At 43.4% G+C, this 24,055-nt stretch overlaps 4 protein-coding genes across 6 annotated transcripts; 2 read left to right on the top strand and 2 right to left on the bottom strand.

Annotated features, from left to right (window-relative positions):
* Positions 1–27: 27 nt before the first annotated feature.
* On the top strand, positions 28–4,455 carry LOC100822953 (probable zinc metalloprotease EGY2, chloroplastic). 2 transcript variants are annotated; one of them, XM_003568366.4, is made up of 13 exons: positions 28–239; positions 351–426; positions 581–679; positions 821–973; positions 1,107–1,160; positions 1,395–1,502; positions 1,789–1,863; positions 1,961–2,066; positions 2,188–2,281; positions 2,736–2,889; positions 3,205–3,412; positions 3,587–3,747; positions 3,869–4,455. In XM_003568366.4, exons 1-13 carry the CDS (start codon positions 73–75, stop codon positions 4,121–4,123), a joined length of 1,710 nt encoding a protein of 569 aa, XP_003568414.1. In that variant the 5' UTR covers positions 28–72; the 3' UTR covers positions 4,124–4,455. The 2 variants fall into 2 exon arrangements, with proteins under 2 accessions (XP_003568414.1, XP_024315809.1); XM_024460041.1 differs by lacking the exons at positions 28–239; positions 351–426 and having other exon boundaries at positions 585–679; positions 802–973.
* Positions 4,456–4,657: 202 nt separating this feature from the next.
* On the bottom strand, positions 4,658–9,075 carry LOC100846200 (nascent polypeptide-associated complex subunit alpha, muscle-specific form). Its single transcript, XM_003568356.4, has 5 exons — positions 8,574–9,075; positions 8,345–8,456; positions 6,869–6,983; positions 5,241–6,347; positions 4,658–5,155 (listed from the first exon to the last, which is right to left on the bottom strand). Exons 1-5 carry the CDS (start codon positions 8,812–8,814, stop codon positions 4,913–4,915), a joined length of 1,818 nt encoding a protein of 605 aa, XP_003568404.1. The 5' UTR covers positions 8,815–9,075; the 3' UTR covers positions 4,658–4,912.
* A 4,464-nt stretch (positions 9,076–13,539) lies between these two features.
* LOC100842647 (DNA damage-binding protein 2) lies at positions 13,540–17,741 on the top strand. Its single transcript, XM_003568345.4, has 11 exons — positions 13,540–13,941; positions 14,379–14,469; positions 14,994–15,121; positions 15,239–15,361; positions 15,473–15,561; positions 15,641–15,761; positions 15,973–16,064; positions 16,388–16,517; positions 16,598–16,846; positions 16,955–17,151; positions 17,233–17,741. Exons 1-11 carry the CDS (start codon positions 13,684–13,686, stop codon positions 17,465–17,467), a joined length of 1,713 nt encoding a protein of 570 aa, XP_003568393.1. The 5' UTR covers positions 13,540–13,683; the 3' UTR covers positions 17,468–17,741.
* Positions 17,742–17,929: 188 nt separating this feature from the next.
* On the bottom strand, positions 17,930–22,388 carry LOC100839286 (protein root UVB sensitive 5). 2 transcript variants are annotated; one of them, XM_010232138.3, is made up of 15 exons: positions 22,191–22,388; positions 22,038–22,088; positions 21,744–21,883; positions 21,279–21,379; positions 20,947–21,005; positions 20,601–20,647; positions 20,452–20,530; positions 20,280–20,352; positions 20,069–20,158; positions 19,746–19,805; positions 19,521–19,634; positions 19,298–19,358; positions 19,090–19,208; positions 18,567–18,665; positions 17,930–18,479 (listed from the first exon to the last, which is right to left on the bottom strand). In XM_010232138.3, exons 1-15 carry the CDS (start codon positions 22,313–22,315, stop codon positions 18,234–18,236), a joined length of 1,464 nt encoding a protein of 487 aa, XP_010230440.1. In that variant the 5' UTR covers positions 22,316–22,388; the 3' UTR covers positions 17,930–18,233. The 2 variants fall into 2 exon arrangements, with proteins under 2 accessions (XP_010230440.1, XP_003565322.1); XM_003565274.4 differs by having other exon boundaries at positions 17,931–18,479; positions 18,567–18,662; positions 22,191–22,387.
* Positions 22,389–24,055: the final 1,667 nt, after the last annotated feature.

Here is a 24,055-nt window from a genome sequence, read left to right as displayed (position 1 = left end):
ATCTCCTATCTATTCTTCTCTCTGTTTCCCGAAGAGATAAGGCGCGCGCTTCTTCTCCTTCTCCTCCCTCGAATGCCCGCCATGATTTCTGCTTCTGCTTCTTCTTCTCCGTCGTCGTCGTCCTCCTCGTACGGATGCTGCTGCCGCCGGCTCCCCATCGCGTCGACCGCCGTGCCGGCGAGGAGGAGCGGAGCTTCTCGCTTCACGCTCGCCCTCCCGCAGCTTGCCGCCGGGCCTCGGTGAGCTAGCTTAGCTATGTTTTTTCTTTCTTGGGTTTTTTTGTCTGGGAAAGGGAATTTAATTGTGGTTTGTGAGATTTCTCATCGTCGATTTCATGGCGATGATTGAAGGTTTGGGAGTCGAAGGGTTGCGTGCCAAGCTGTGGATGAGCCTGAGCCTGTGCCTGCGAGCAATGGCGATGATGAGGTAAGGAGGAAAGCTCTCCCCTTTCAGAGCTTCGGTAGAAACTTCTGGAATTATCCAGCTAAACACGCTGCTTTGGCATACTATGAATGATAATTATTCTAATGGAAGAAAAAAAATCCAGACAGTAAATATTCAGATTTCTTTCTTCTTCCAGGAGAAAAAAGAGGCTGGGTATGAGTCTAATTCATCGCCTTCAGTTGGTAGTGTTGCAGAAGCAAATGGAGTTACAGAGATTGACTCCAGTGCAGATAATGTACGATCCTTACTTCTACAGTTTCTCAAGCTGGGTCTGCAGTGTGTGCTTCCTAATGCATGCCACTCTGTCAGACTTAGGATCCTAGCTAGATGAACATGTAACTGAACTATAATATTTAGCTTTCCCATGCCTCGCCAGACGAAAGATGAATCCCCGAGTGCAGAACTGCTAAACTCCATCGACACAGTTCAGAACGTCGATGGAGATGCTAGAGCTGATTCGGCCAGCGACACAGTTCAGAACATCGATGGAGATGCTAGAGCTAATGCGGCCAGTGACAGCGATGTGCAGGTATCTATGCTTGTAGTAATCTTAGTTGATGCCACAACAACTTGACCAACTACTAGACATTTTTTTAGATGATCTCAACTACTAGACATTGAGAATGCAATCATGGAATATCTGATATTCTGTTACAAAATAGGAGCAGGTGGAGGTTGTTGATGTTGCTAGTGGCTCGCCTTTGCCTGGAATGAAGGTAACCGTCTCCATATTAATTTTCTCGGTGTATATGTTCATAAGTTGACTGGGGCATCAAAAATCAGACATATTACTTCTTGGTCATCAATATCTTTATGGGTAGAGTGGTTATTTAATTAATGGGAAACTATGTATTACTCCCTTGGGCTATTTAATTTAATGTTTCTGAACTCTGGAACCGAATGAGGTAATGAGCCTTAAGATTTACTTTTTAAATCGCAATGATGTGCAGCAACAGCTTGATGAATCTGTTACGATTCCCAAGGCTACAATAGACATTCTGAAGGACCAAGTCTTTGGTTTTGACACCTTCTTCGTGACCAGCCACGAGCCCTATGAGGTGAATATCTGAGATATCATGGTTTAGCTTCATGTGCACACATCAGATTCTTGAAGATCAGTTGCAATTTTTCTTTACTAATTGTGTTTATAAATTTGCATGCGTAATCTAACTAATACCTGGTGACACGAGAAGGCATGCAGTTGGGCAAAACAAACCAAATGCTCTTACAAAATATGGCTATGATCATGTATATGATTTATATTCAGATTTTGAAGGTCCTCATGAGATATAAAATTGCTTAGAATAACTGCCTATATTTAGTACTTTTGTTTGTTTACATAAGGGCGGAATACTATTTAAGGGGAACTTGCGCGGTGTGCCAGCCAAAAGTTTTGAGAAGATCACAACTCGACTACAGGTAGCGAGCTACTTTAAAAGCTGATCCTTTCAGAAATCTAAAGCTTGTAGAAATATGTGAATGTTCTGACCTGTGTGCAACTCCTGGTTATCAACAGAACAAATTTGGTGATGAATATAAGGTTTTTCTTCTCATTAATCCAGAGGATGAGAAGCCAGTTGCAGTAGTTGTACCTAAACAGACATTGGAGCCTGCAACTGGAGGTAATAAAAAAAATTCCTCGTATCTTCACCAGGGTCAATGCTCACTACTCGGACTGGTCTAATATTTTTCTGAAGTTCATGTTAAGCTTGCTGATCTGATTCTTGGTAAATTAAATTTCAGCCATCCCAGAGTGGGCTGCTGCTGCTGTATTCGGGGTTGTTACCATCTTCACGCTATTGCTTCGAAATGTACCTGTCTTGCAGGACAACTTGCTGTATGAGGTTCCTTTTCCATTTATTCAACATTTTGCTTCATATTATCTTGTGTTAAATTCTTCATTCCTCTATAATGTAAAGAGTTAAGGTAAACTATTTTGCTTCATATTATCTTCAATTACAACACGTCCTTATACCCGTGTGTTCACAACTTTGAAGGCTCATGTGGGGGTCAAGTGATGCTATACTCGACACTTGATATTGGCTTCTAAAACTTGTGCCTTCTTGTTATGGTGATGTCTTCTTAATAGACATGAAATTTCTAATGTCAATTATATTAGTTTAGCATTCTGATTCATGTGAATAATTGTATGCTTTTGCATTGTTTTGAGCCACCGATTGCGGTTGATTTTAATTATTTTAAAAGAAAACCTATATTTTCTCAAACACCTTCTCATGCCACAAGCCAGAAACTGGTCTACAAGTTCTGCTCATGAGTTTTTTCTTCTCCAGATCAACATTTGATAACCTCGAGCTATTGAAGGATGGACTTTCTGGTGCCCTAGTAACTGCGCTCATAGTAGGCGTTCATGAAATTGGGCATATCCTTGCTGCTAAGGATGTTGGTGTCAAGCTTGCAGTACCATATTTTGTTCCTAGCTGGCAAGTAAGCTGCAGGCATACACTTTCAACTATGGAATATATGTTTTTATTATCAGTAATTCTTTTTAGTTTTGTCATTTTCTATAAAAGGAAAATAATGTCTGAAATGTCATTGTTTATCTTCTTTAACTGAAGCATGTTATTCTGGATTATGAGAAACTGGAAGAGCTTTGTTAAACATTGTTTTGGTTTGATTGCATATCCTAATATAAAAACTGTAAATATGGGATATTTCCATGGCTACGGCAGTAAGATTTATTGTTGCACCATTGCTAACTTATCTATCTCGCCATAATATATGGGTGTCTTACTGTTGCAGATAGGATCTTTTGGTGCCATTACAAGAATAGTCAATATTGTCCGCAATCGCGAGGACCTACTGAAGGTAGCAGCTGCTGGACCAGTGGCAGGATTCTCCCTCGGATTTGTTCTTCTGCTACTAGGCTTCATCTTGCCTCCAAGCGATGGTCTTGGTCTCGTGGTAGATCCAACCGTCTTTCACGAATCATTCCTTTTGGGTGGTCTTGGTACGTGTTCATAATAACTTAAAAAGGGACCCTTCTATTTTGGATGTTAATCAGCACTTGGATGTTCATAAAACAATTTTGCAATATTGCATTGCTTTGTGTACTGCACAAACAGTAGTGTGGTGTTGAACTATGGAAAATTTGTTTAGTTTGACCTATTTTTTCTTGGCACAGCAAAGCTTATTCTTGGAGATGCCCTGAAAGAAGGAACACAACTAGCCATCAACCCACTGGTTTTGTGGGCTTGGGCTGGTCTCCTAATCAACGCCATCAATAGCATCCCTGCAGGAGAGCTTGATGGCGGTCGCATAGCATTCGCCATGTGGGGAAGAAAGGTAAAGATGCTGCTGTTTGGACCATAAGGAAGATTGAACTTTTAACTGAAGCTATGAAGAACCTCTGTTCCCTTGACTTGTGATGCACTCTCTGATGAACCCAAACTTGCATTTGTGACAGATATCATCTCGGCTCAGCAGCGTAACCATCGGATTGCTGGGGCTCTCGTCTCTCTTCAGTGACGTTGCATTCTACTGGGTGGTGCTCATCTTCTTCCTACAGAGGGGTCCAATTGCTCCTCTCTCTGAGGAGATTACAGAGCCCGAGAACAACTACATTGGCATCGGTGTCGCCATTTTGTTCCTGGGGCTTCTGGTCTGCCTGCCATACCCATTCCCCTTTGACCCATCACAACTGACTGACTTTGACTTGTGAAGAAACAGTGAGCAAAAACTATCAAGCTTCTCTTCCTCCAACTGTATCCGTGAGATGTTTTTCACCTTCACAATTCCTTGGAGCCTTTGACGCTCCATTGCTCCTTGCAGTAGCAAAATAAAAGCAGGAGTTTTTCTTGTGTTAGTGTGCTAGTGTTATCCTTGTATTTAGCAGGATACTTGAGCAGAGTAGAACAATATGGTCCCATACATTGCTGCAGGCTGTAGCTGTTATGTGATGAGTTGTGCTGATCAGTTTATGACAGATTCTTGCAACTAGTAGCAATTTTGCTATGAACAGACCTGACATGCAATTTACCAGTACAAATTTCAGAACGTTGTCACCATCAGTGTCATTAATCTAGTAGAACTGAAATGTATATGATTCTACATTCAGTGATACCTACCATAACTGGAACTCCAAAATCATATACTCCCAAGAAAAAGCTAACTAATTTACATTGCTGGTACAACAAATCACACAGATCATCCAGAGGGAAATGCTTTGCTACCAGCATGTAGCACGAATTGCTCGTAGTGAACTGGTCGAAGAAGGAACAGAAAAAAAAGACAGATTCTTATCAATAACATATAAGGTCCAGATGATAGTCAGGCATGGAGCAGCTCCCACATAACATGAATGGATAAATATTAGACACTCAAATAACCTACATATGAGAATAGAGCTCATCAGGTCATCTTGGAGATGATCTTCTATGCAGCCGCTCTGAATATTCAGTGGTCATGAATATTCATCACAGTCAGAACTCTTTACTAGCAAAGTGGCAAATCACCGCCCATACTGTCCTGCTCTATCGCTGCACAGCTCATCGTCAATGTCGATACTGTCAAAGCACATCAGGTTGTTGTTGACGCTCGGCTCGGAGCTGGCATTGCTGCTTGTTGCAAGAGGGGAGTCTGAAACACTCATTGGCCTGCCCCTTGTGGATCCCGACCGAGCGCTGTGCACAGATGACGCTGGAATGCTCGTCATAAGAGGCCGTAAATTGTTCGGTATGCTGCGGCGTATGTCCTGTGAACAATATTACACCTCATGTTTAATTTAAGTAAATAAAGAAATTTGTGTGTTTACTAAACTGAGGGGAAAAAATTATTACCATGTGCCGAAGTGCCATGTCCAATGACTTTTTGGACAATGACCTACCAAAACCAGAGCTATCTGGAGAATTTAATGATTTTCCAGATAGACTATTGAGGCTGGATCTTTGATCATCATGTTTTGGAGGAACTAGTCTTCTCATGTTCACTACCCTCTCAACCATCTTATTACCCATTTGAACTGGGTTCACACTGTCACCTCCATTAAGATGTGATCTTCTCACTGCCGGCATGGAACTCCCTGAAGGCACGCTGCCGTTTGAAGTCCTCCCTCTTGAAGGAGAGCAAGACTGACGTTTTGGTCGAGCAGCTGGACCAGGCTCCACAGAGGAAGATCTAGAACTAGGTGCTCCTGGTCTACCTCGAGTAGCAGAGGTTGGTCTCTCTGGCAACGACGTCCTCAGATTTGGAGGCGCATCAAGTGAGAAGCCTGGCATTTCAGATGGTTTCCATGATCTTGATTTGACAGTAGGTGAGCTACCCCTTGAAGATGGTGGCGCTATTGTTGCCGCTGCCGGTGCAGAACTTTTGGATACTGTAGATCCTGATCTTGAGACTGAGGAAGGTCGAACTGGTCCTGGCAAGTTCCCATGCAGGGCAGAAGGGGCAGAAGATCGTCTTGTTGGAGTTGATGACCTTGATGCAGGATTGCTCTGTGCTGGTAAGGATGGCCTGGACAATGGTGTGGTTGACCTAGTAGCAGGTATCGATGATCTTGAAGTAGGTGTTGATGATCGGCTAGCAGGTGCTGATGCTCTGCCTGAAGGAACCGATGTCCTGGTAGCAGGGCCAGAGGTCCTTGACGTAGGGGTTGTTGACCTTGCTGAAGGAAGTGTTGACCTGGAAGTGGGCGTCGAAGATCTTGGGGCAGTAGGTCCAGTCTTTGCAGGCAGAGTTGCCCGAGAATTGGGAGCTGAAGGTCGTGAAACTTTGGAGGTAGTGGTCAATGCAGCACGTCCAGTTGGTGTTGAAGGCCTAGATGAATTAGACGTAAGCCCTCCAGATGATGACGGACGACGAGTTGTCACAGCTGAGTTCAAGCTGTTCGATGATGCTGTTCTCAAAGGAAGTGTGGTTCTTGCTGGAGGATCTTGATGATTGGCCAACTAAAATACCATGCAAGAGCAGATAGAAAGAAAGTTAATGAAGATCGAACACCATAATGCTTATGATATGAGCACCTATCACACTGACAGAAAGCAGTAACCCCAAAACTAGATTCTTAAGAGGACTTCTAACAATAGAAACAATTAATTGCCAACACTATAGAGGATTTATTACTAAACCATCTAATATATAGACAGGTAAAAAGCTTCAGTCAAATACATTACAAATGTATCAAAAGTACTATCTTTGAGAACTTGTCTGGTCATCTTTGAAAGCTTCAGTTAGCAGACAACGGATTATTTATTGAGAGCTTGTCTGATCATCTTTGAAAATTCGAAATGATACAGTGAAGAAATCAACTAGTAGACTATAAAGTGGTTTACAGGTTCAAAGCTCATGTCACTTTATATCTACCATGAGAGGAAATTTTGTTAAATTATGTGGGGATAATAAAAAGTATTCGACATGCTAGGTACTACTCGCGAAGAAACCAAATAATGTTCATGTTCAAGTGGCTCACCCTTGATTTTAAGGCGGCTTGGCGAGTCTTTGGTGTTCCAGTTTGGCTTACTGGAGACCTTTTTGGTGCAGCTTCATGAGATGGGAATAGTGGAGTTCCAGGTGGAGTGAGAAGCCTGAAAGCAAACAAGTTCATCGTGGCAGAGGTTAAATAAATAATTTGAAAGTGCAGCCCAGCTATGGCCTCCAAATAAAATGTATGGTGCAGCAGAATGAACTTGGAAGTTGAAAACTGAAAGAGGCGAGCAAAAAAACGATCATTTGTAACATGTTAGACGGGTCCGTGAAGACAACAAAAACCGTCCTATGTTGTTTGATTAACTTACAAATAAATATCGATATGAAGTAATAAAATCTCATTGCGCTGGCAGTGTTTATGATGAAATTCATGCACCAACACTGAGTAGCTGAAATAAAAAGTGCGCGCTCAAATCCATTTCATCACTCGTGCTAACGCATTTCAGTAATCACTAAGTAATGTCATGCCTACAAAGTCAAGTAGCCAACCAAGACAAATATCATGTGAACTTGTTCCATAGCCCACGTGCCAGTCTGCCACCAACCAACCAAGCACCACCAAGCAATCCAATAGTCCTCTTGACAAAAAGAATATGATTGAAAAGTTAACATGGCTGCCTATGCTGACAGACCTAACGCTCACATACCTACTGACACACTAAATGATTGAGCTGATACTAGGACAGAAATTTAGCAAACAAGGCAAACCACAGCGACCAAAGTCCAAATACACTTCATATTAACTAGGGCTAAGATAAGTAGCTTGTAGGGGGCTAAGGTATCATTATATGATTTATAATTCTATATCAAACCACACCAATCAAATACACATCTGGAAGATCTAACAGTCACATCTCCATGCAGATTGAGAGCCCTAAAGCGCAACAACTTCAAGGAAAGAGCACAACTTGATTACAACGAATTAAGTAATTGCAATCAATCAAAGAAAGAAGCAGAAGGCAGGGTCAACAAGGGAGCCAACTGTTACCTCCAACAACCACCTAAGACCCAACTTTTCCAGCAACAACAGCTAAATTCTAACAACCACTAAAGTTACGCAAAAAGCCAAACTTTATCGCTTTGCATTAAATTTGGCAGGGAAATGGCCGCAACAGAAGCTGAAAGCACAACTTGCTGCAACCCCGAATATATTCTAGAACTCTGCACGCGAAACTACATACAAATTTGAAGTATGGTCCTACATTAATGTAGTTGCCAATTGAAGAATGGGGCCTCAACTGAGACCACCTAAAACAGAATCCCTCAAATAGTAAGGTTCAGAAACCCCTACCAAGTAAGGACTTTTTTTCACTCCTGATGAAACTGAGAGCTCAAACTTTGCCGCAAAGTTAAATTCAAAATCGGAAAGCCCGATTGCTCATATTGCCCGAGATATAAAAGAAAAAAAAAGAGCACAAATTTATCAGACGATACAGTGAAATGCAGCGGGAGCACAGACCAGTCGTAATCGTTTTTGTCCCCGGCGTCCGAATTGAGGAAGTCGTCAGCTCCGCCGGGCGCCCTCCTGAATCCGCCGCCCATCCTGTACGCCGCCGGCGCAGCCTTGGGTTCTGCCGCCCCATTAAACCCAGACGAGGGTTAAGCTAGGGTTTTCGCCCAAAAGCACGAGCCGAATCGAAAACAAAAACGGACAGGTCCGAAAAGAAAGCTCGGAGCTCTTGTCTTACCGGCGGGTGGCGGCGGCGGCGGCGGCTGAGGGGGAGGGTCGAGCAGCAGTAGCCCGTCCCCGGCCGCGTCGGCGCCGTCGCCGGAGAGCAGCAGCTCGGCGGCGCCGCGCTCCTTGTCGCGGCGGCGCATCTCGAGGAACAGCGCCAGCTCGTCGTCCTTCTCCTTGATGACCGCCCCTAGCGTCCTCCCCCTCCCCTCGCCGCCGCCGCCGTCCCCCATCGCGGCGGCCACCCGATGCATCGGTCGATCCACTCGCCGCCTCACTCCGCCGGCATTGCAGGGCCTGCTGTCTGGCTAGGGTTTCAAGGGGAGATCTAGCGCGCGAGCAAGTCAGTGGGTTGGGTGGGCTAGCCTAGCCTGCGCCCGTGAGCAGCAGCAGCAACGGAAGCAAGAGCAGTGAGAGTGAAGCAAACGGCGACGAGAGAGGAGAGAAGCAGGACAAAGGCTCTGGCTTTGGGATGAAGTTTGAATTGGGTCTGGGTGGGGACTAATTAAAAGAGCTGTACTAGTACTCCTGTTAGTATAATTAACTTGAGGTTTGAATTCATCTGGGTTTTGAGAAATGTACTCCACTGGTGGGGAGGAGTGAGTGTGACTGGACCTGGACCCCTGTGTGTGTTTAGGAAGTGCTTGGAGGAGGCAGTAAATGTGGTGACAGTGATGTGAAGGCATCTTGAATCTACCTGTTAATCTGTCTTGGCAATTTGAATCTGTGGGGATGAACCTGGACCTTTGTTAAAAAGTACCGTAGTTTATGGAAGATACTCAGAGCTATTTTGAAAACACTCCTACAGTATAAGATGTTCTAGATGTACTAGTACTTCCTCTGTTTATAAGTACACGGTCGTCGTAGAATGCAATTGGCCTAATTTCACCGCTTTAACCCACATTTTGAGTTTCTTTTAAATTGCTTCTGAATCTTCCAGGTGGTCTTACCCCCAAACAAGACTCCGAACCAAAGCATAAGATAGGAAAACGGTAAGAACTTCTTATTTCCCAACTAAATCATCAGATGGGTTACACCTTCCTAGAAAATTTACAATGTTTAAAACCTAGTAGTAGTTTGGATTTTAAGATGGACCCCACCTACAATATCTTTTTAGATGTAACCCAAATTTCATAGATAGTTTTAGTGTTTGAATATTGTATTTTTTTTTGGCCTAGTCATAGTGTTAAGAGTGAATTCTGAGAATTTTTCTTTAAGATCGCTCTCACAACGTATAAGGGTGGGTCATAATTATTTCTTCTTTCCTTGAGACCTGGATTCTAACCACATTGGAGACGTCCTACATGGCGCCAAAAATTTTCTTTCAAACTTTCAGTTAATGGTTTATTCAAATCTTGTCTTTTTCCAGAAACGGCAAGGTGGCCGAGGAACCTTCCCTTCCTCTTCCATTGATGGCATGCAAGGAAAAAGGAGAGAAAAAAATAAAATGCATTGACGGAGCCGGCCTGTCTGTAGTTCGCGGACCTGATATTTTGATTCGCGATTTAGGAGACATACTAAAATAATATGAAGAGTGTATTATATAATACATTATTTGATGAAGATGATTTGTACTGTAAACACAACATGAGAAATAAGAAAAGAGGATTTTCTTTTTTCTATTTCCACCTTTCTTATCGTTGTGCTGGCTAGGTAGTGTTGAAACATGATCATAGATCGTTGGTATGTCTCGAGCAGCCCATCCAAAAAAACCTGAACCGAAATCCCCCTGATACCTACTCCATCTAGCAGGCCCATCTCTGAAAAAGGCCCATCTCGTACCCCCCAATCCCCCTATACGTACCGATACCTGATTCTTATACCAATCGCCCTCTGATTCCTCACCCCAACCAGAAACTCCTAAACCCTTATAGTCGGTGCGCCGCCAGCGCCTGCCACAGCGCCTCCGCCCGCCCGCGACCGCGCACCGTCTCCGGCTCGCTCATCACCGTGCTCCGCCCCACCTCGCCCGCCCCCGCATGGCGCCTCCAGCCCGCCACCGTGCGTCGCCGTCTGCATCCTCCTGCTCAGTTCTTGATGCTGTGATGCCAGGTTTTTTCTTTTCAGTTTTCTATTGATCTGTGACGTCGATCTTTTTTTTTGTTGATCTGTGGTGGCTTCCAGATTCGCACTGAAATTCTTGGAGATATATAGGATGTGGTGAGGAGAAAGAAGAGGAAGTGGAGAAGTCACAGGACTCGTATTGAATGGGAAATTGAAGCTGGAACTCAAGGGGAACGGATGGACATGCCATTTGACATTAACGGTTATGAGGTGAACGGACGGACATGTGATTTGATATGGAGTAACAACGACGAAGCGAACGAAGCATCAGGCGTGATGGGCTCAGTAGGCGATCGGTCGAAGGTCCAGGGGAAAAAGGAAAAAAAGAGGAAGAGCTAGTCCACCAAAAATTGGGATGCTTGACATGTCAAATTGTTGACATGATTGGTTGCTGATGTGGATAGGCTGCATGTTAAAAGAAATAGGTTAGTGGGTTGCCTCTATTTAGATATAGAGGATAAACCAATCTAATTAGCATTTATGTTAAGATCACTGCTAAATAATACAAGAGACTTCGTAGCTCTGCCAGTGCATGTAGGATATCAACATGGATAAGATAACACCATGCATGAAGTCACGTATTAGCATAGATGCGCGTGGGTAGCACCACATCTATCGAGTTTAAGTATTTCATTATTTCAAAGATTTTTTACGAGAATATCCATACAAATAGACATGGCTGGTAATATGGATGAATCTTACTGGTGTAGAAATGTGTCCGAATAATTTGAGTTTCCTATGATGCGTCTGAGTTTTTAAGGTGGTTGGGACTTGTATCGTAAGTGATGACATGTGGACCTATTTTTACGACACACACAAACAAACAAGACTCTAAAATGCGGATGGGAAAAGTGTGTCCACGTGGAGCAAAAATTTACTTTCCGACTTTTCGTGAATGTTTTATTCTTGCAACAAGCTTAGAGTAAACTACTCCCTCCGTCTCATATTAAGTGACTTTCTATTACATGTATCTAAACGTTTTTAGGCATATATACATTCATATTTGGGCAAATTTAAGTCATTTAATATGAGACGGAGGGAGTAGATGTATTTTTTTCACAAAAACAACAAGATGTATGTTTTTTCTATAAATCTAGCTCAAAATAGATAATGAAACATTTCCATGATTTGCAATTCTTTGAATCAATCGATACGCGTCGGACAAAATTCAAATGATTAGGGCATCTTCAACAATGGGTACTACGCGGGTACCAAGAAAATGTTAACCAATATGGAGGAGGGATGAGTATCACAAGTAAGTAGTGGTTATTTGTACAAGTAACCAGTACTACACGGGTACCAAGAAAATAGAGAATATGACATGTGGGTCTATCAAAGAAGAGAAAGATATCTATACCTATCTAAAAAATACGGACCGTTCCCTTCACCGTGCGGTTTCGTCGCCTATCAAACTTTCCATCTTTTTCGTCGCTCTCCGCTCGCGTGGCCCCACCCCGCTTCGTCCGTTTTCCCCCCTGCTAGATTTTCTTTCTCTCTGTGTGTCCTCTCTGTCTCCCCTCCCTTGAAGCTTGAGCGACGCCGTCGCTGCATCCCTCCGCGCTGTCGCCCACGTACCACCGCCACATCCCGCCGTGCTAGCGCCTACCGCCTCCGAGCGCGACCTCCCACGTCTCGCCGCCGTTGCGCTGCCCGAGGACCTCCAGCCGGAGACCGGCGCTTGCCGCGGCGGTTGCAGACTCGACCGTCGCCGTTGCTTCCGCCTCCACGGCCTTCTTCTCCGGCGTGTCCGTGCTCTCCAACGCCGCCGCCGCTCGTGTCGACGTCGCCTCCACGCCTTGCTGGCTCACGTCCCGCTCAGGATTCATCGCTGCTTCGTCGGACGCGCCGAGAGCCAGACAAAGCATATGGTGGGTGGCCGACCTCATGCGCTGGATGTCGCTCGCCAAGCACTGGTCGGTAGGGAAACGTAACAGCAGCGCCGACAACAATGGCAATGAGTCATCCACCGTGTAGCTTCGACCCGAGGGCCGCATGAAGCCGGAGGAGTAGACGCGGAAGGCCGTGTTCGAACTCCATGAGAACCTGGAACGGTGCATCGCTAGCGTCGATTGCAGCGGCGAGAAGGTGTTCCAAGCTCTGGTCAACACTAGAGTCTCCTTGCTCAACATTCTCAGCCCGACCTTCTGATGTCTGAACTGAAGAACAGCTCGAATTGAAAAGTTGAGAAACGTCTTGTTTTGGTATTTCTTGTTTGGAGAAAATTTGTAAATATTATGGTACTGGGATCGTCTGGGATGCAGCTTGTTCGTTCGCCTGTGCTTTGGAACCTGGTTTTACAAATGGGAAAATCAGCATGTTTGGCCACCTCCTGCTGCGCGACCGCCGCCCCGTCCATGGGTCGTTCCCCGCCAAAAGAAGTTGGATATACGGATGGGTTATTCATTTATCTTGAAGGTTCTTTTTCACCAAGGATGGATTCTTCATGGCATGGGTTTGATTCGCTGTGTAGATTGGTTCTCGGTCCTTAGATCATAGTGGATTTTCCTCTCCACTTTACTATCCATGGTGATGATTCTTTCCATGATTTGCTCAGCCCTTTGAATTTTTCTCTTTTATGGTTCTGTTCGATCGTCCGGCAACGACGGGGAACCGCAAGTACGACGCCCGTGGTGGTCGTTTTGGAAGAGATGAAACGTAACAACTACTGCAAATTGAACAATCACATGAACGAAGAGAACAAAGATCTAGGAGTACAATTCCTTGGTTATGCTCCCTGGAATACCCGAAGAAAAAATTCATTTTATTTCGTTCCGTTGCAACACATGGACATTTCGGCTAGTAAGACAATAAAATATGTATTAAAAAAGAAGATCCTTTAAAATCAAAGAGGCACCAAGAGAAAACGAAAATTAAAATGTGAGACATGTTCTTTCTTGTTCGGAAATCGGAAGCAAGACTGGTTTTTTCTCCCAGGCAACCGCTTCTTCGTCTCCCCGTCGCGTCGCCTTCGCGTCTCTCGCCACACCACACCTTTTACCTTCCCGCCTCCCGAGGCCGCCCAGCCCAAGCCCATCCCAGCCGACACTTGGGCCCACACAATGGCGACCCGCGCCCGCTTCGTCCACAACAGCCGCCGCCGCCGCGGCGACGAGGAGTCCTCCTCCGATGACGAACAGCAGCAGGTGGAGTCCTCGTCCTCCGACGACAACGAGGAGGAAGAAGAAGAGGAGGAGGGTCCCGGACAAGTCGTCGCCGACGAGGAGGAGGAGCCGGCGGCCGTGGAGTCTCCGTCTCCGGCGGCGGGGAGGAACGGGAGGAAGGGCCCGATTACCATCAGCCTCAAGAAAGTGTGCAAGGTAGTGGCCGCCCGACGCCGGGGTTTCACCTAATTTCTTCTTCTTTGAGCTTATTAGCCTGCCTTTCTCTCGATTTTGCTATTACGTGCGTTCGATTATACTGAGGTTCTGGGCTTATCCTTGGCCCTGAAGCGGCTGCCATCGCAAGCGCATGTTGCTGTGTTTTGGTGGTTTAGAGGTAGAAGACAGTTGCTTCCCCTTGGTACAATCTGACGCTTTCCTCGCGTTTGCTGGGCAAATGTCTGCTTCATTCAGCATTTATATTGGGGTCTCTGTAGGGAAAGGCCTAATTAAGTTGCCTTCTTCCCTATCCACCTCAGCATCATTTCTTCGAGCTTCTTTGTTGGAAAGATTTACTTCATTAATGTTGCCTGAAGTTTGCAGTGGGTGTTCTTCTAGTGCAGTTCTGATGTGTGCTTTGTCGTGTCTGGTTGCAGGTCTGCAAGAAGACAGGGCATGAGGCAGGGTTTAAGGGGGCAGTGTATATAGATTGCCCCATGAAGCCTTGCTTCCTATGCAAGATGCCAGGTCCTGATATCTCTAACTATGCCTGTTTGTTTGTACTTTGTGAAGTAGTAAGAATGTGGTAGTTCAAGAACTCGGGTTTATGAATCAGAACTTTCTTGTGCACATGTTCACAGGATTTTAGACCAACTGCTTGTTCCAGATGGTTTCAGAAAGAATGTTGCACTTCTATTCTGATGAGAGGGACAAAAATTGTTTGGTGTTTATGAACTGTCACATATTAATTTTCTCGTGTATTCAGACAGGAGTGTCAAATAGCTGTTTCCTTTGATGTTCCATGATGACTTGTATATATGCATTTGGAACTTGAGATATTTGGCTGAAAATTGTACTCCCTCCGATCCATAATAAGTGTCTCGGACTTAGTTCAACTTTGTACTAAATCTGAGACACTTATTATGGACCAGAGGGAGTGCCAGATAAAATGTGGAGTCCGCTAGCATTATGCATCCTTAGATGAAAGTGACATCAATGGAGGCTTTCTGAGTCGCTGACGCCATGATTTTCTCATGATTTGCACTTTGCAGGTCATACGACCTTGACTTGCCCACATAGGGTAGCAATGGAGCATGGTGTTATCCCAGCCCCTAGAAGGAACACAAACACTTCATTGGATTACGTCTTTCAGAGCCAAGTGAAAGGCAAGATCCCCATGGTGCGTGAGTCGATGATTGCTCTCCTTTTTTCCATATACTCGTCAGTTGAAATACTTTATATCACTATTTTTGCTTGCACCGTTCATGCCAAAATAAGTTTCTCTCCCTAATTTTAGGTCAAGCCTCAGTTTCTGGTACCCAACCAATTGGAGTGCGGGAACATTAAATTTCACCAAAGACGTGTGACTTGCTTGGAATTTCATCCAACTAAAAACAATGTGCTTTTATCGGGAGACAAGGTATTGCAGTCACACAATTTGGGCTTCGTTATCCACTTAATTCTGTATGAACATAGTCGCATTGCAGGAACATATAAGCGTAATAATCCCTTTTGTGTTATTTCCACACAGAAAGGGCTACTTGGTATCTGGGATTATGTTAAGTTGCATGAGAAGATTACTTATGACTCTGTGCACTCCTGCATCCTGAACAGTATGAAGTAAGAGCTTTTCCTTGATGGCTATTATCAGTTCTTTTGTTCAAGATGGAATATGGAAATTTGATGTGGTCTTATTCAGGGTTGATGCTGCCAATGATGGAGTGCTATACACAGCTTCCTCGGATGGGACTATCAGTTGTACAGACTTGGACACTGGATTAGGCTCACCCTTATTAAATCTCAACCCAGATGGTTGGAATGTAAGTTTTCCCCATTGCTTTCACATCATGCTCATATAGAATGCTGAGCTCAAAAGGCATTTAATCTTATATTTATGCATCGCTTCTTTTGCAGGTTATGCATATTTTGTTGTAGTTAACTAGTTATACAATCATTTGTTTGCACTATTCTGAGCAAATTTGCGTTGACTTTGCGCTTTATTTCATAAACCCTGGTTGTTGCTCTCAACAGGGTCCGAACACTTGGCGCATGATATACGGGATGGACTTAAACACCGAAAAAAGTCTTCTTTTGGTGGCGGATAGTTTTGGCTTTATTTACTTGTGAGTATCCCTAGGGGCGGTTTGACATCTTCCGTGAGATCAGTTAATACCTTAGATGCACTGTATGCAGCTTCCTTCGAAACTGTTGACTTGGATGTTAATATGATTTATTCCATGCATTTGTTAGCTTGGTTCCAAATAGTTTGTTATAAATGATGAGTTTGTATTTGAGTTGGACACATTGCTGTATACTGTCGTATGTGATTTGGGGATATCATTGCATATTGTCATATTTGACATATACCATATATTTCTTCAACATATCATAGTATCTGGCATCTGTTGTGAGCTATGTATGTGTTTCTTATGCCTTATTCTTGCAGACTGGATAGACGGTCGAAGACAAGAGTTGGGCAACCAATTCTTATACATAAAAAGGGCAGCAAAGTAACTGGCCTCCATTGCAACCCTGCTCAACCTGACATTCTTCTAAGCAGCGGAAATGATCACTATGTGAGTACGCTCTGCGCTGCATATGTACATCATATCCCTTTCTTTATCTGATAAATAACATTTTCACATCACTCTGTTAGGCCCGTATTTGGGATACAAGGAAACTCGAGCCCAACTCCTCCCTTGCCAGCCTTGCTCATGGCCGGGTTGTTAATTCCGGATATTTTTCTCCCCGGAGTGGGAATAAGATCTTGACAACATGTCAGGACAACCGAATTCGTGTATGGGATTATATTTTTGGTAATCTGGAATCCCCAAGTAGAGAAATCGTGCACAGCCATGACTTCAACCGCCACTTAACTCCCTTTAAAGCCGAGTGGGATCCAAAGGTTCAGTTCTGGATATAGATTGCTTCTTTCTTTTTTCCAGATTTTTTTGTGATCATGTTGCAACAATTTACATGAGTAATTCTGATATAGAATGGTAACTCTCTACAGGATTACTCAGAATCAGTTGCAGTTATTGGTCGTTACATCAGTGAAAACTACAATGGGGCTGCTCTACATCCCATTGATTTCATAGACACCAGCAGTGGGAAGCTTCTGGCTGAGGTGATGGACCCCGACATAACAACTATCAGCCCGGTGAACAAGCTACATCCTCAAGATGATATCCTGGCTACAGGAAGCTCAAGGTAGACCAATCAATCTGTATTTACCCAGCATACCTACCAAATCTTGATCTTTTTCATTCTTACAAGGTTCTGTCCATGCAGGTCCATTTTCATTTGGAAACCAAAGACTGGCGTTGACCATACAGAAGAGAGGACCAGCCAGAAGGTCAAGGAATATGTATATGGGTCAGGTTCACAGAAGAAAGCAAATGGCAAGCATGACAATAGTAGTGACGACGACTCAGATGGTGGTTGTGATGGAAAGAAGAAGAAAGCAAAGAAGACTCGCTTCACTCATACTGCAAAGGGAAAGGAAAAGGGCAAATCCAAAGTTTGATTATAAATGTAGTTAGTGCGGCAGCAATTTTGGCAGAAACAACTTGTTAACAGCAGCTGCTGTAGCTTCTTTTGGTGGTACTGGTACCATATTGCCCATGGTAGTATGTCATAGCCATCCTAAGCGACAAACATTTAGAATTAGGCTTCTGTTGCTTTGAATCATTAACTATGTGTGTATATATCTTTAAAAAAAATTATATATAACCCCCTGCTCTGTTGCTTGAATGCAGTTATGTACACAGCCGTTTGCAAAAAAAAAAGTTATGTACACAGCCGTATGTGTTTATTTTCTGTTTTTTTGTCCATGCGTCCATGCCGAAGGGTGAAGAGTGAATAAACTAAGCAACTCTTGCATGGAGAAGCATGTAGCATTACGTGAAGTCTGTATTGCTTATGTATCAAGTCAAATATCATTGTACTGAACTACTGATTTTGCCAGGTGATGTTGGATAGAGAGATCAGTGCAAGTGTGTAACAATTCAATTCCCACAGTTGACAGGAGTTAGATACCTCATTGTTCAAATTAAGGAGAATCAAAACAAACTGATGAATTAGCAGTAAATTTCTTTTTTGACAGTGAGAAGATTGGGTCACATGCCAAACAAAATTTCTTGCAATTTACTAGATTGTTAGCTCACTGAATATCTGCCATCAGAGGCTTTGGGCTTCTATTGGTTGTTCAGTTGAAATCGGTTTGGTTAGCACCGGTCTAACCCCAAAAATCGCAAGTTTGGCTGCCCTGCCACTACGAGGTGGTTGTTATCTTACGCTTCTTGGTCAAGGTGCTCCTGCTCTAACACCAATACAGGTTCTTTTGGCACCTTCAAAAAGATTTGGCTTTGATCCCAACCAGCTCTCTCCATTTGTTCGATGAAATCAGTGAATCCACCCTCCAATGCTGCAAGGCTCTCCTCTAGCAAAGCGAAGACATCGTCCTGCTTTGGCTTGTTTTTGTGCAGCCAATGCGCTTGCCATAGGCTCCTTAGAACCGACATGCTCGTTGCCGCTTCCTGAGAACAAGGGAAGCAGACAGATCATATGCATTTGTTAGTATGACACCAAATTATTTGCCTACACGACTTTTAGCAGTACATCACCTTGAATGTAACAACAAAAGCTGGCTCTTTTGACTCGGACTGATCAACAAAGAGGATGTACATCTCATTCTTGTATAGCTTCAGCAGCCTACTCACCTGCTTTTGAGAGTTCAGAGCACGCATCAACAAGTGACACCAAAAGACATTGGTGGTAAATATCACTGGGAACTGGTCGGTAACCACTAGTGTCTTTTGTCCTGGTGAGGACTAGGTATGAGGCATGTTGATTTCAACTCTGTCAGACTAATTAACTGATTTTAGTTGACACAAACTGCTTTTATATTTTTTTCTTTGATAGAAAATATTGTGCATGACCATACTATTCTGAAATGATAGAAGGATTGAAGTACAGTTTGCAACTCAGCGTAGTAGTAAATTTTAAAGATACTGGCTAGTGGGGTGAAGACTGATGATAGTGCCTCATTGGAAAATTAGCTATGGATGAGTCCTAAAACAGTTGTTATGACTGTATATGTCACTGCACATTTTCTATACAATTTGGCCGTCTGCAAAAGACTCGTACCATGTCACTGGGTTCCCCTCCACCGAGCATCCTCTCCATGGGCACACCAAAAGAAATTTGGGGCTGTAAGAATCTCTCCCATGTTAAAATATTCTCTTCCTCATTGCAAGCAACATAGCCTAGAATAGAAGGAACAAAATAAGTATTAACAATTCCGTCATAAAGAAAGGAAGAAAATTTCAAAATCAAAAGGTAAAGAACATGTCACCAGGAACTGTATGGTGTGCAACATGTGATCTCACAAGAATCCGAGCACGTTTTAGGTTTACCTACCAACATAGACATGAAGAGGGAACAAAGGTGATGAATCAAAAACTAGTAACACCAACCAATACCTTATGTATTTATTTATATGAATGGAAAACATGACTAACATGCAAGAATTGAGCTTTATTAAATTGACCAAACATAATTTAAGTCAAGCACCTTACTGTGCGGAACTTGAGAACTATTAGGGACTGGTAACGAAACCAAAGATGTAGAAGACGAACACCCAGCCATGTCAAAGTAAGGGTTGGGTATGATGACTGTACACCTGATGTGTCCTGGAATGAAATACCAACTAGAAATTAATCATCAAACTGTAATAAAGTTAAGGTCGGCATGCCAAAAGGAGGTTCCATGTTACTAGTACAAGAACTTAATGCACAGTATACCAGAATAAGTACACCGATAGAAAGTCCTAACAGCTGAGCTCCTACTCCCCATACTTCCTCCTGAAAAATAAATCAGTCTCTTGGTGAAAATCAGCAAAATATCTGGAAAGATTTCTTATATACTGAGACAAAAAGTGCGAAATAGTGCATAACCAAAGAAGTTTTAGTCAGTTTCATGATCACATTCCAAAGGCGCTTTTGGATGATCATAATACTATTCTTTTTCCCATACACAAGTAATATTGTTCTGCAGTTTCACAAAATTGATTGGACAATTGGACATGAACTGATAGTCATGGAGAGAACTGGAATGAATTAAGTACCTTTGCAGCAATCTCCCCAAGATTTCCAGATTTTGCGAAGTGATTTTGGATAACACGATTAGAAGGATCTCTAAATCCTCTTCCTACCGCCTGCTTAAGAAGTCAGGAGTCAATGGTTTTCTATACAGGGAGGTCTACAAATTTCAAGTTAGGCTTTAGTTACATGTGAAAATAAATGTGAAGGGATTAACATCTGTTGTTTTCAATATACCTTTGCAAGATTCCCCAATGATGCAAGTGGGAGAAAGTAACCAGGATAAAGGGGAGTGGTGAGCTCAAAGATACTGCCGTATTGAACAGATGAAATTATAAGTGGGTTTTGCTTCTTCCGTTGATTTTATATAATTACTGTTATTATTATTTAAGAGGGTTAATGGATGAACCTTCCAACACTCCCAATGAAATCTGCATACATCCTCCACTTTTTTGGGTCATTATCAAAAAGCGTTCCAAAACGTCCACCTAAAACAAGTCAAAAGTCATTCGTAAATCTTACAGGATAATGGATTCAGATGGTTAGGAATAATCGTACCAATGAGAAGACGCCCAAAAGCTCCTATGCCATCTTTTGATACCCATCTGCAGAAAAGGATTTACATCAGCACAAAATGAAGGTGCTTTCTAGTATTTTCAAGCAACCTTTATATTTACTCCTATAGAAGACATGATTGGTGGCGGCGGTCCGCACCTTCGGACTGTGTCACTTTACTTTGTTTGCATCACTTGTTTTTTAAATTGTGTTTTCATCACATTCTCTTTAAACCATGATGGAACAAATTAAGCAAGAACCAATATCAAGATTCCATCTCTTTGAAAGAAATAATTTCAAAGTTTCAAGTTTCTAATAATCCATACAACTTAGCAAAGATGGTAATGACCTGATAGCAGCAGCAGAAGCAGCTGCTGAAGTTCCTGTAAAGGACCCAACACCTACAGCCTGTGCCAATCTATAATCAGCTAATCATCAGTTGTGGCATAAAATTATAGCCAAATAGTATTGACTTGGAAATCTCAAGATTATGATTGTTTTGGAGCACAGGGTCAACACATAACTGCGCTATCACATAATACAATCCATAGGATCAGATATCACAATACATAAGATGGCTACCCGCAAATGATATTTTCTTGAAGTTTCTGAGCGCATTGTTTCAGTGACAAAAACATTAATTACATTTTCTAACATCTTAAGCAATAAATTATGTGATACCTTCAAAAGACTTGATGTGACCAATGTGTGACAGATCCATCCTGTCACGTTTGTTGGGAATTGCCATAGCATGTACTGCAGGTAATCATCAGAAACAGATCCTGGAATGTATAAACAACAGACAACAGAGAGATATAGGTTTGAGAAGTAGTGCACTTCAGACTTCCATTATCTGTCTGCACTCTGCAATAGTGACCTCTTATGCAGGATAAACAGAGAAGAGGAGGAAATTTCCTATTGAAAATAAAGCTCTACGCCTCTACATGACTACACCTGACAGCGATAGTCGTAACATCTGTAGCCCCGTGATGCACCATATTAATAAAAGTAACAACTTTCAAGCAAAATAATTTGTTTGCTGCATCATGATCAGAGAACACCTCAATTCACCCCATGATAAAGAGCAAAAGAAAATTTGTACATGGATGGACACCAAGCCACACAGGGATGCCGGCAGGCTCTCACCTGGAAACCCGGCCGGGAGCACGAAATCCGTAATAGCCCGGGGAATCGAAGAATCTGGTTTTCCATCTTCCGCGTTGTTCAACAGGTGTTCATGCTTCTCCAAACGAACTTGCAGTTTAGAGTCGCCGTCCAACATGTACCTGTTCATCACAATAATCAGATGACGTGAAACACGGCACTATCGCGAAGCTCATCATCCACGGTTCCAAATGCAGAATTGGCAATTATTTGCTAGTTCCAGTCAGGTGTATGATGTATCAGCAAACCAAATGATTTCATCAGAAGTAAAGAGACCTCTTGGCGACGCCGTCCCGGTACCTCTCCACGAGCAAAGGCCTCAACTTTCTGCAAGAGAAGCACACTTGTCCTTCAGAAAAGAGAAAGAGGGGAAGAAATCGTGGCAGGAATTTGGAGAAAGTGAGCGGTGGAGTCAATCTAGGGACGAACTCGGAGTCGTCGGCGGGGGCACCGCCGCCGCTGCTGGAGGCCGGCGGCGACGTCAGGCACGAGGTCGGCCGGGGCCTTTGCCATGGGGGAGCTCCGCCATGGAAGCGGCCGCCGACGGAGAGCATGCTCCGTTGGTCCTATGGACTGAGCTCGCCAGTGGGTAGAAGAACCCGTGGAAGGATAGGTAGCGCCGCTTACAGTCCACTGGTTTTAAGTTGCAGCAAAAAGAACAAATTTCTAAGGGAAAATATCAGGTGAAACGATGGTGCAAACTGGGAGAACTCCACGGGAAAAAGTTTAAAAAAAATCTCAAAAAATTACAAACGTCAGAGAAGGATGTTTTATATATGTGTAGCGTAAATTTCAATTCCAAACTTAATTGTGTTTGGTAGCATGAAAAAGAAAAGACAAATTCAGCATGAGTAGTGGGACATCAGTGTTGACACTATTCATTTGATTTTGAACTTGACATTGCATGTTTGTAGCCCACCACACCTCTAACATTTGCTATTTTTATAGGATTTTTTTGAAAAGTTTATACTCCATTCGTCTCATATTAAGTAACTCAAATTTGCTCAATTTTGGATGTATCTATACCCAAAAGGCGTATAGATACATGTAATATTACATCACTTAATATGGGACGGAGGGAGTACATAGTTTTTATGGAGTTTGCACAGTTTGCGCCGAATTCAGGTTTTAACGTTTTGCACTTCATTTCGTATTTACCGCGGAACCGTATCCTTGGGACTTTGACCGGTATATGTCGTGCTCCTATAGAGGTAAATACATCCGCGGTTCTACTATTATTTAGCAGGTGTCGGTTTAGTCCTAAAATTATGAAATTACACACTTAGGTCCTAATTTTACTTGTTTGACTTGCCTACGTGTCAAGTTGATTCCGACCCGTTTGACTTGCCTATGTGGCAAGTTGACCCCGTACACGTCGGCAAGGGGGCACATTCAAAAACAGTTTCATTTCAATTTCAAAAGAGTTTTATTCGTAAATAATAGTAGGACTGCGGGTGCACCCGATTCTGCTCCTAAATTGTTGTCGAAATATTTACATGTATCTAAACGCTTTTAAGAATAGATACATTCATATTTGGACAAATTTGAGTCAAGAATTTAGAATTAGAAGGAGTATATGTCATGTCCACATATACAGTGCCACACTTTGCACTTCATTTATAACAAGAAGAAGAAAGTGTACACGTTTGGGATTTGCTTCGATCTCGATCTCCATAACTGTTGGTTGACTGATTAATAAATAACCGAGTTTGGTACTGCTAGTGATAACTTGACGTGCCCTCCAGATAGATATTCAATTTACGAAGGCAATCCTTTATTGAAGGAAAATTAATATACAGTACATTGTTTATAGAGGCATGTGAGATTTGGCAAGTGTTTGGCTATGCAAGTTCCAAGCACCCGCCTCCCGATCCGTATCTGCTGCATATCTGTATACTCCGTATATATGCATGGATCGATCACGCGTCAATTCACCGAGCCGGTCCATCGGTCGAGCTCGACATGTGTATATATATTATATATATATACACACACACACACAGCTAGCTCGAGATCGACCACAGCAACAACGCTAGCTCGATCGAACGAGTCGAATCAAAGCAAACTTTAATTTGGATCGACCGATTGCTTTACCTGAATATATACATGGAGGACGGCGACAGGGAGGAGGAGGACTTGGCGGGGGCGCTGCTGCTGTTCACGGAGGCGATCCACGAGGGACGCCCGGCGACGGCGGCGCTGTACGCGGAGCGCGCGCGCGCGTTCCTCGACGGCGGCGGCCGCCGACGCGGGAAGGGCCGCGGAGATGGACCCCACCATGGCCCGCGCGCACC

The sequence above is a fragment of the Brachypodium distachyon genome, chromosome 2, assembly GCF_000005505.3.
Source record: "Brachypodium distachyon strain Bd21 chromosome 2, Brachypodium_distachyon_v3.0, whole genome shotgun sequence".
In the NCBI taxonomy this organism is placed as follows: Eukaryota; Viridiplantae; Streptophyta; class Magnoliopsida; order Poales; family Poaceae; genus Brachypodium; species Brachypodium distachyon.
Note: the sequence above shows the minus strand (reverse complement) of the source record. Positions and strands in the feature narration are given on the sequence as shown.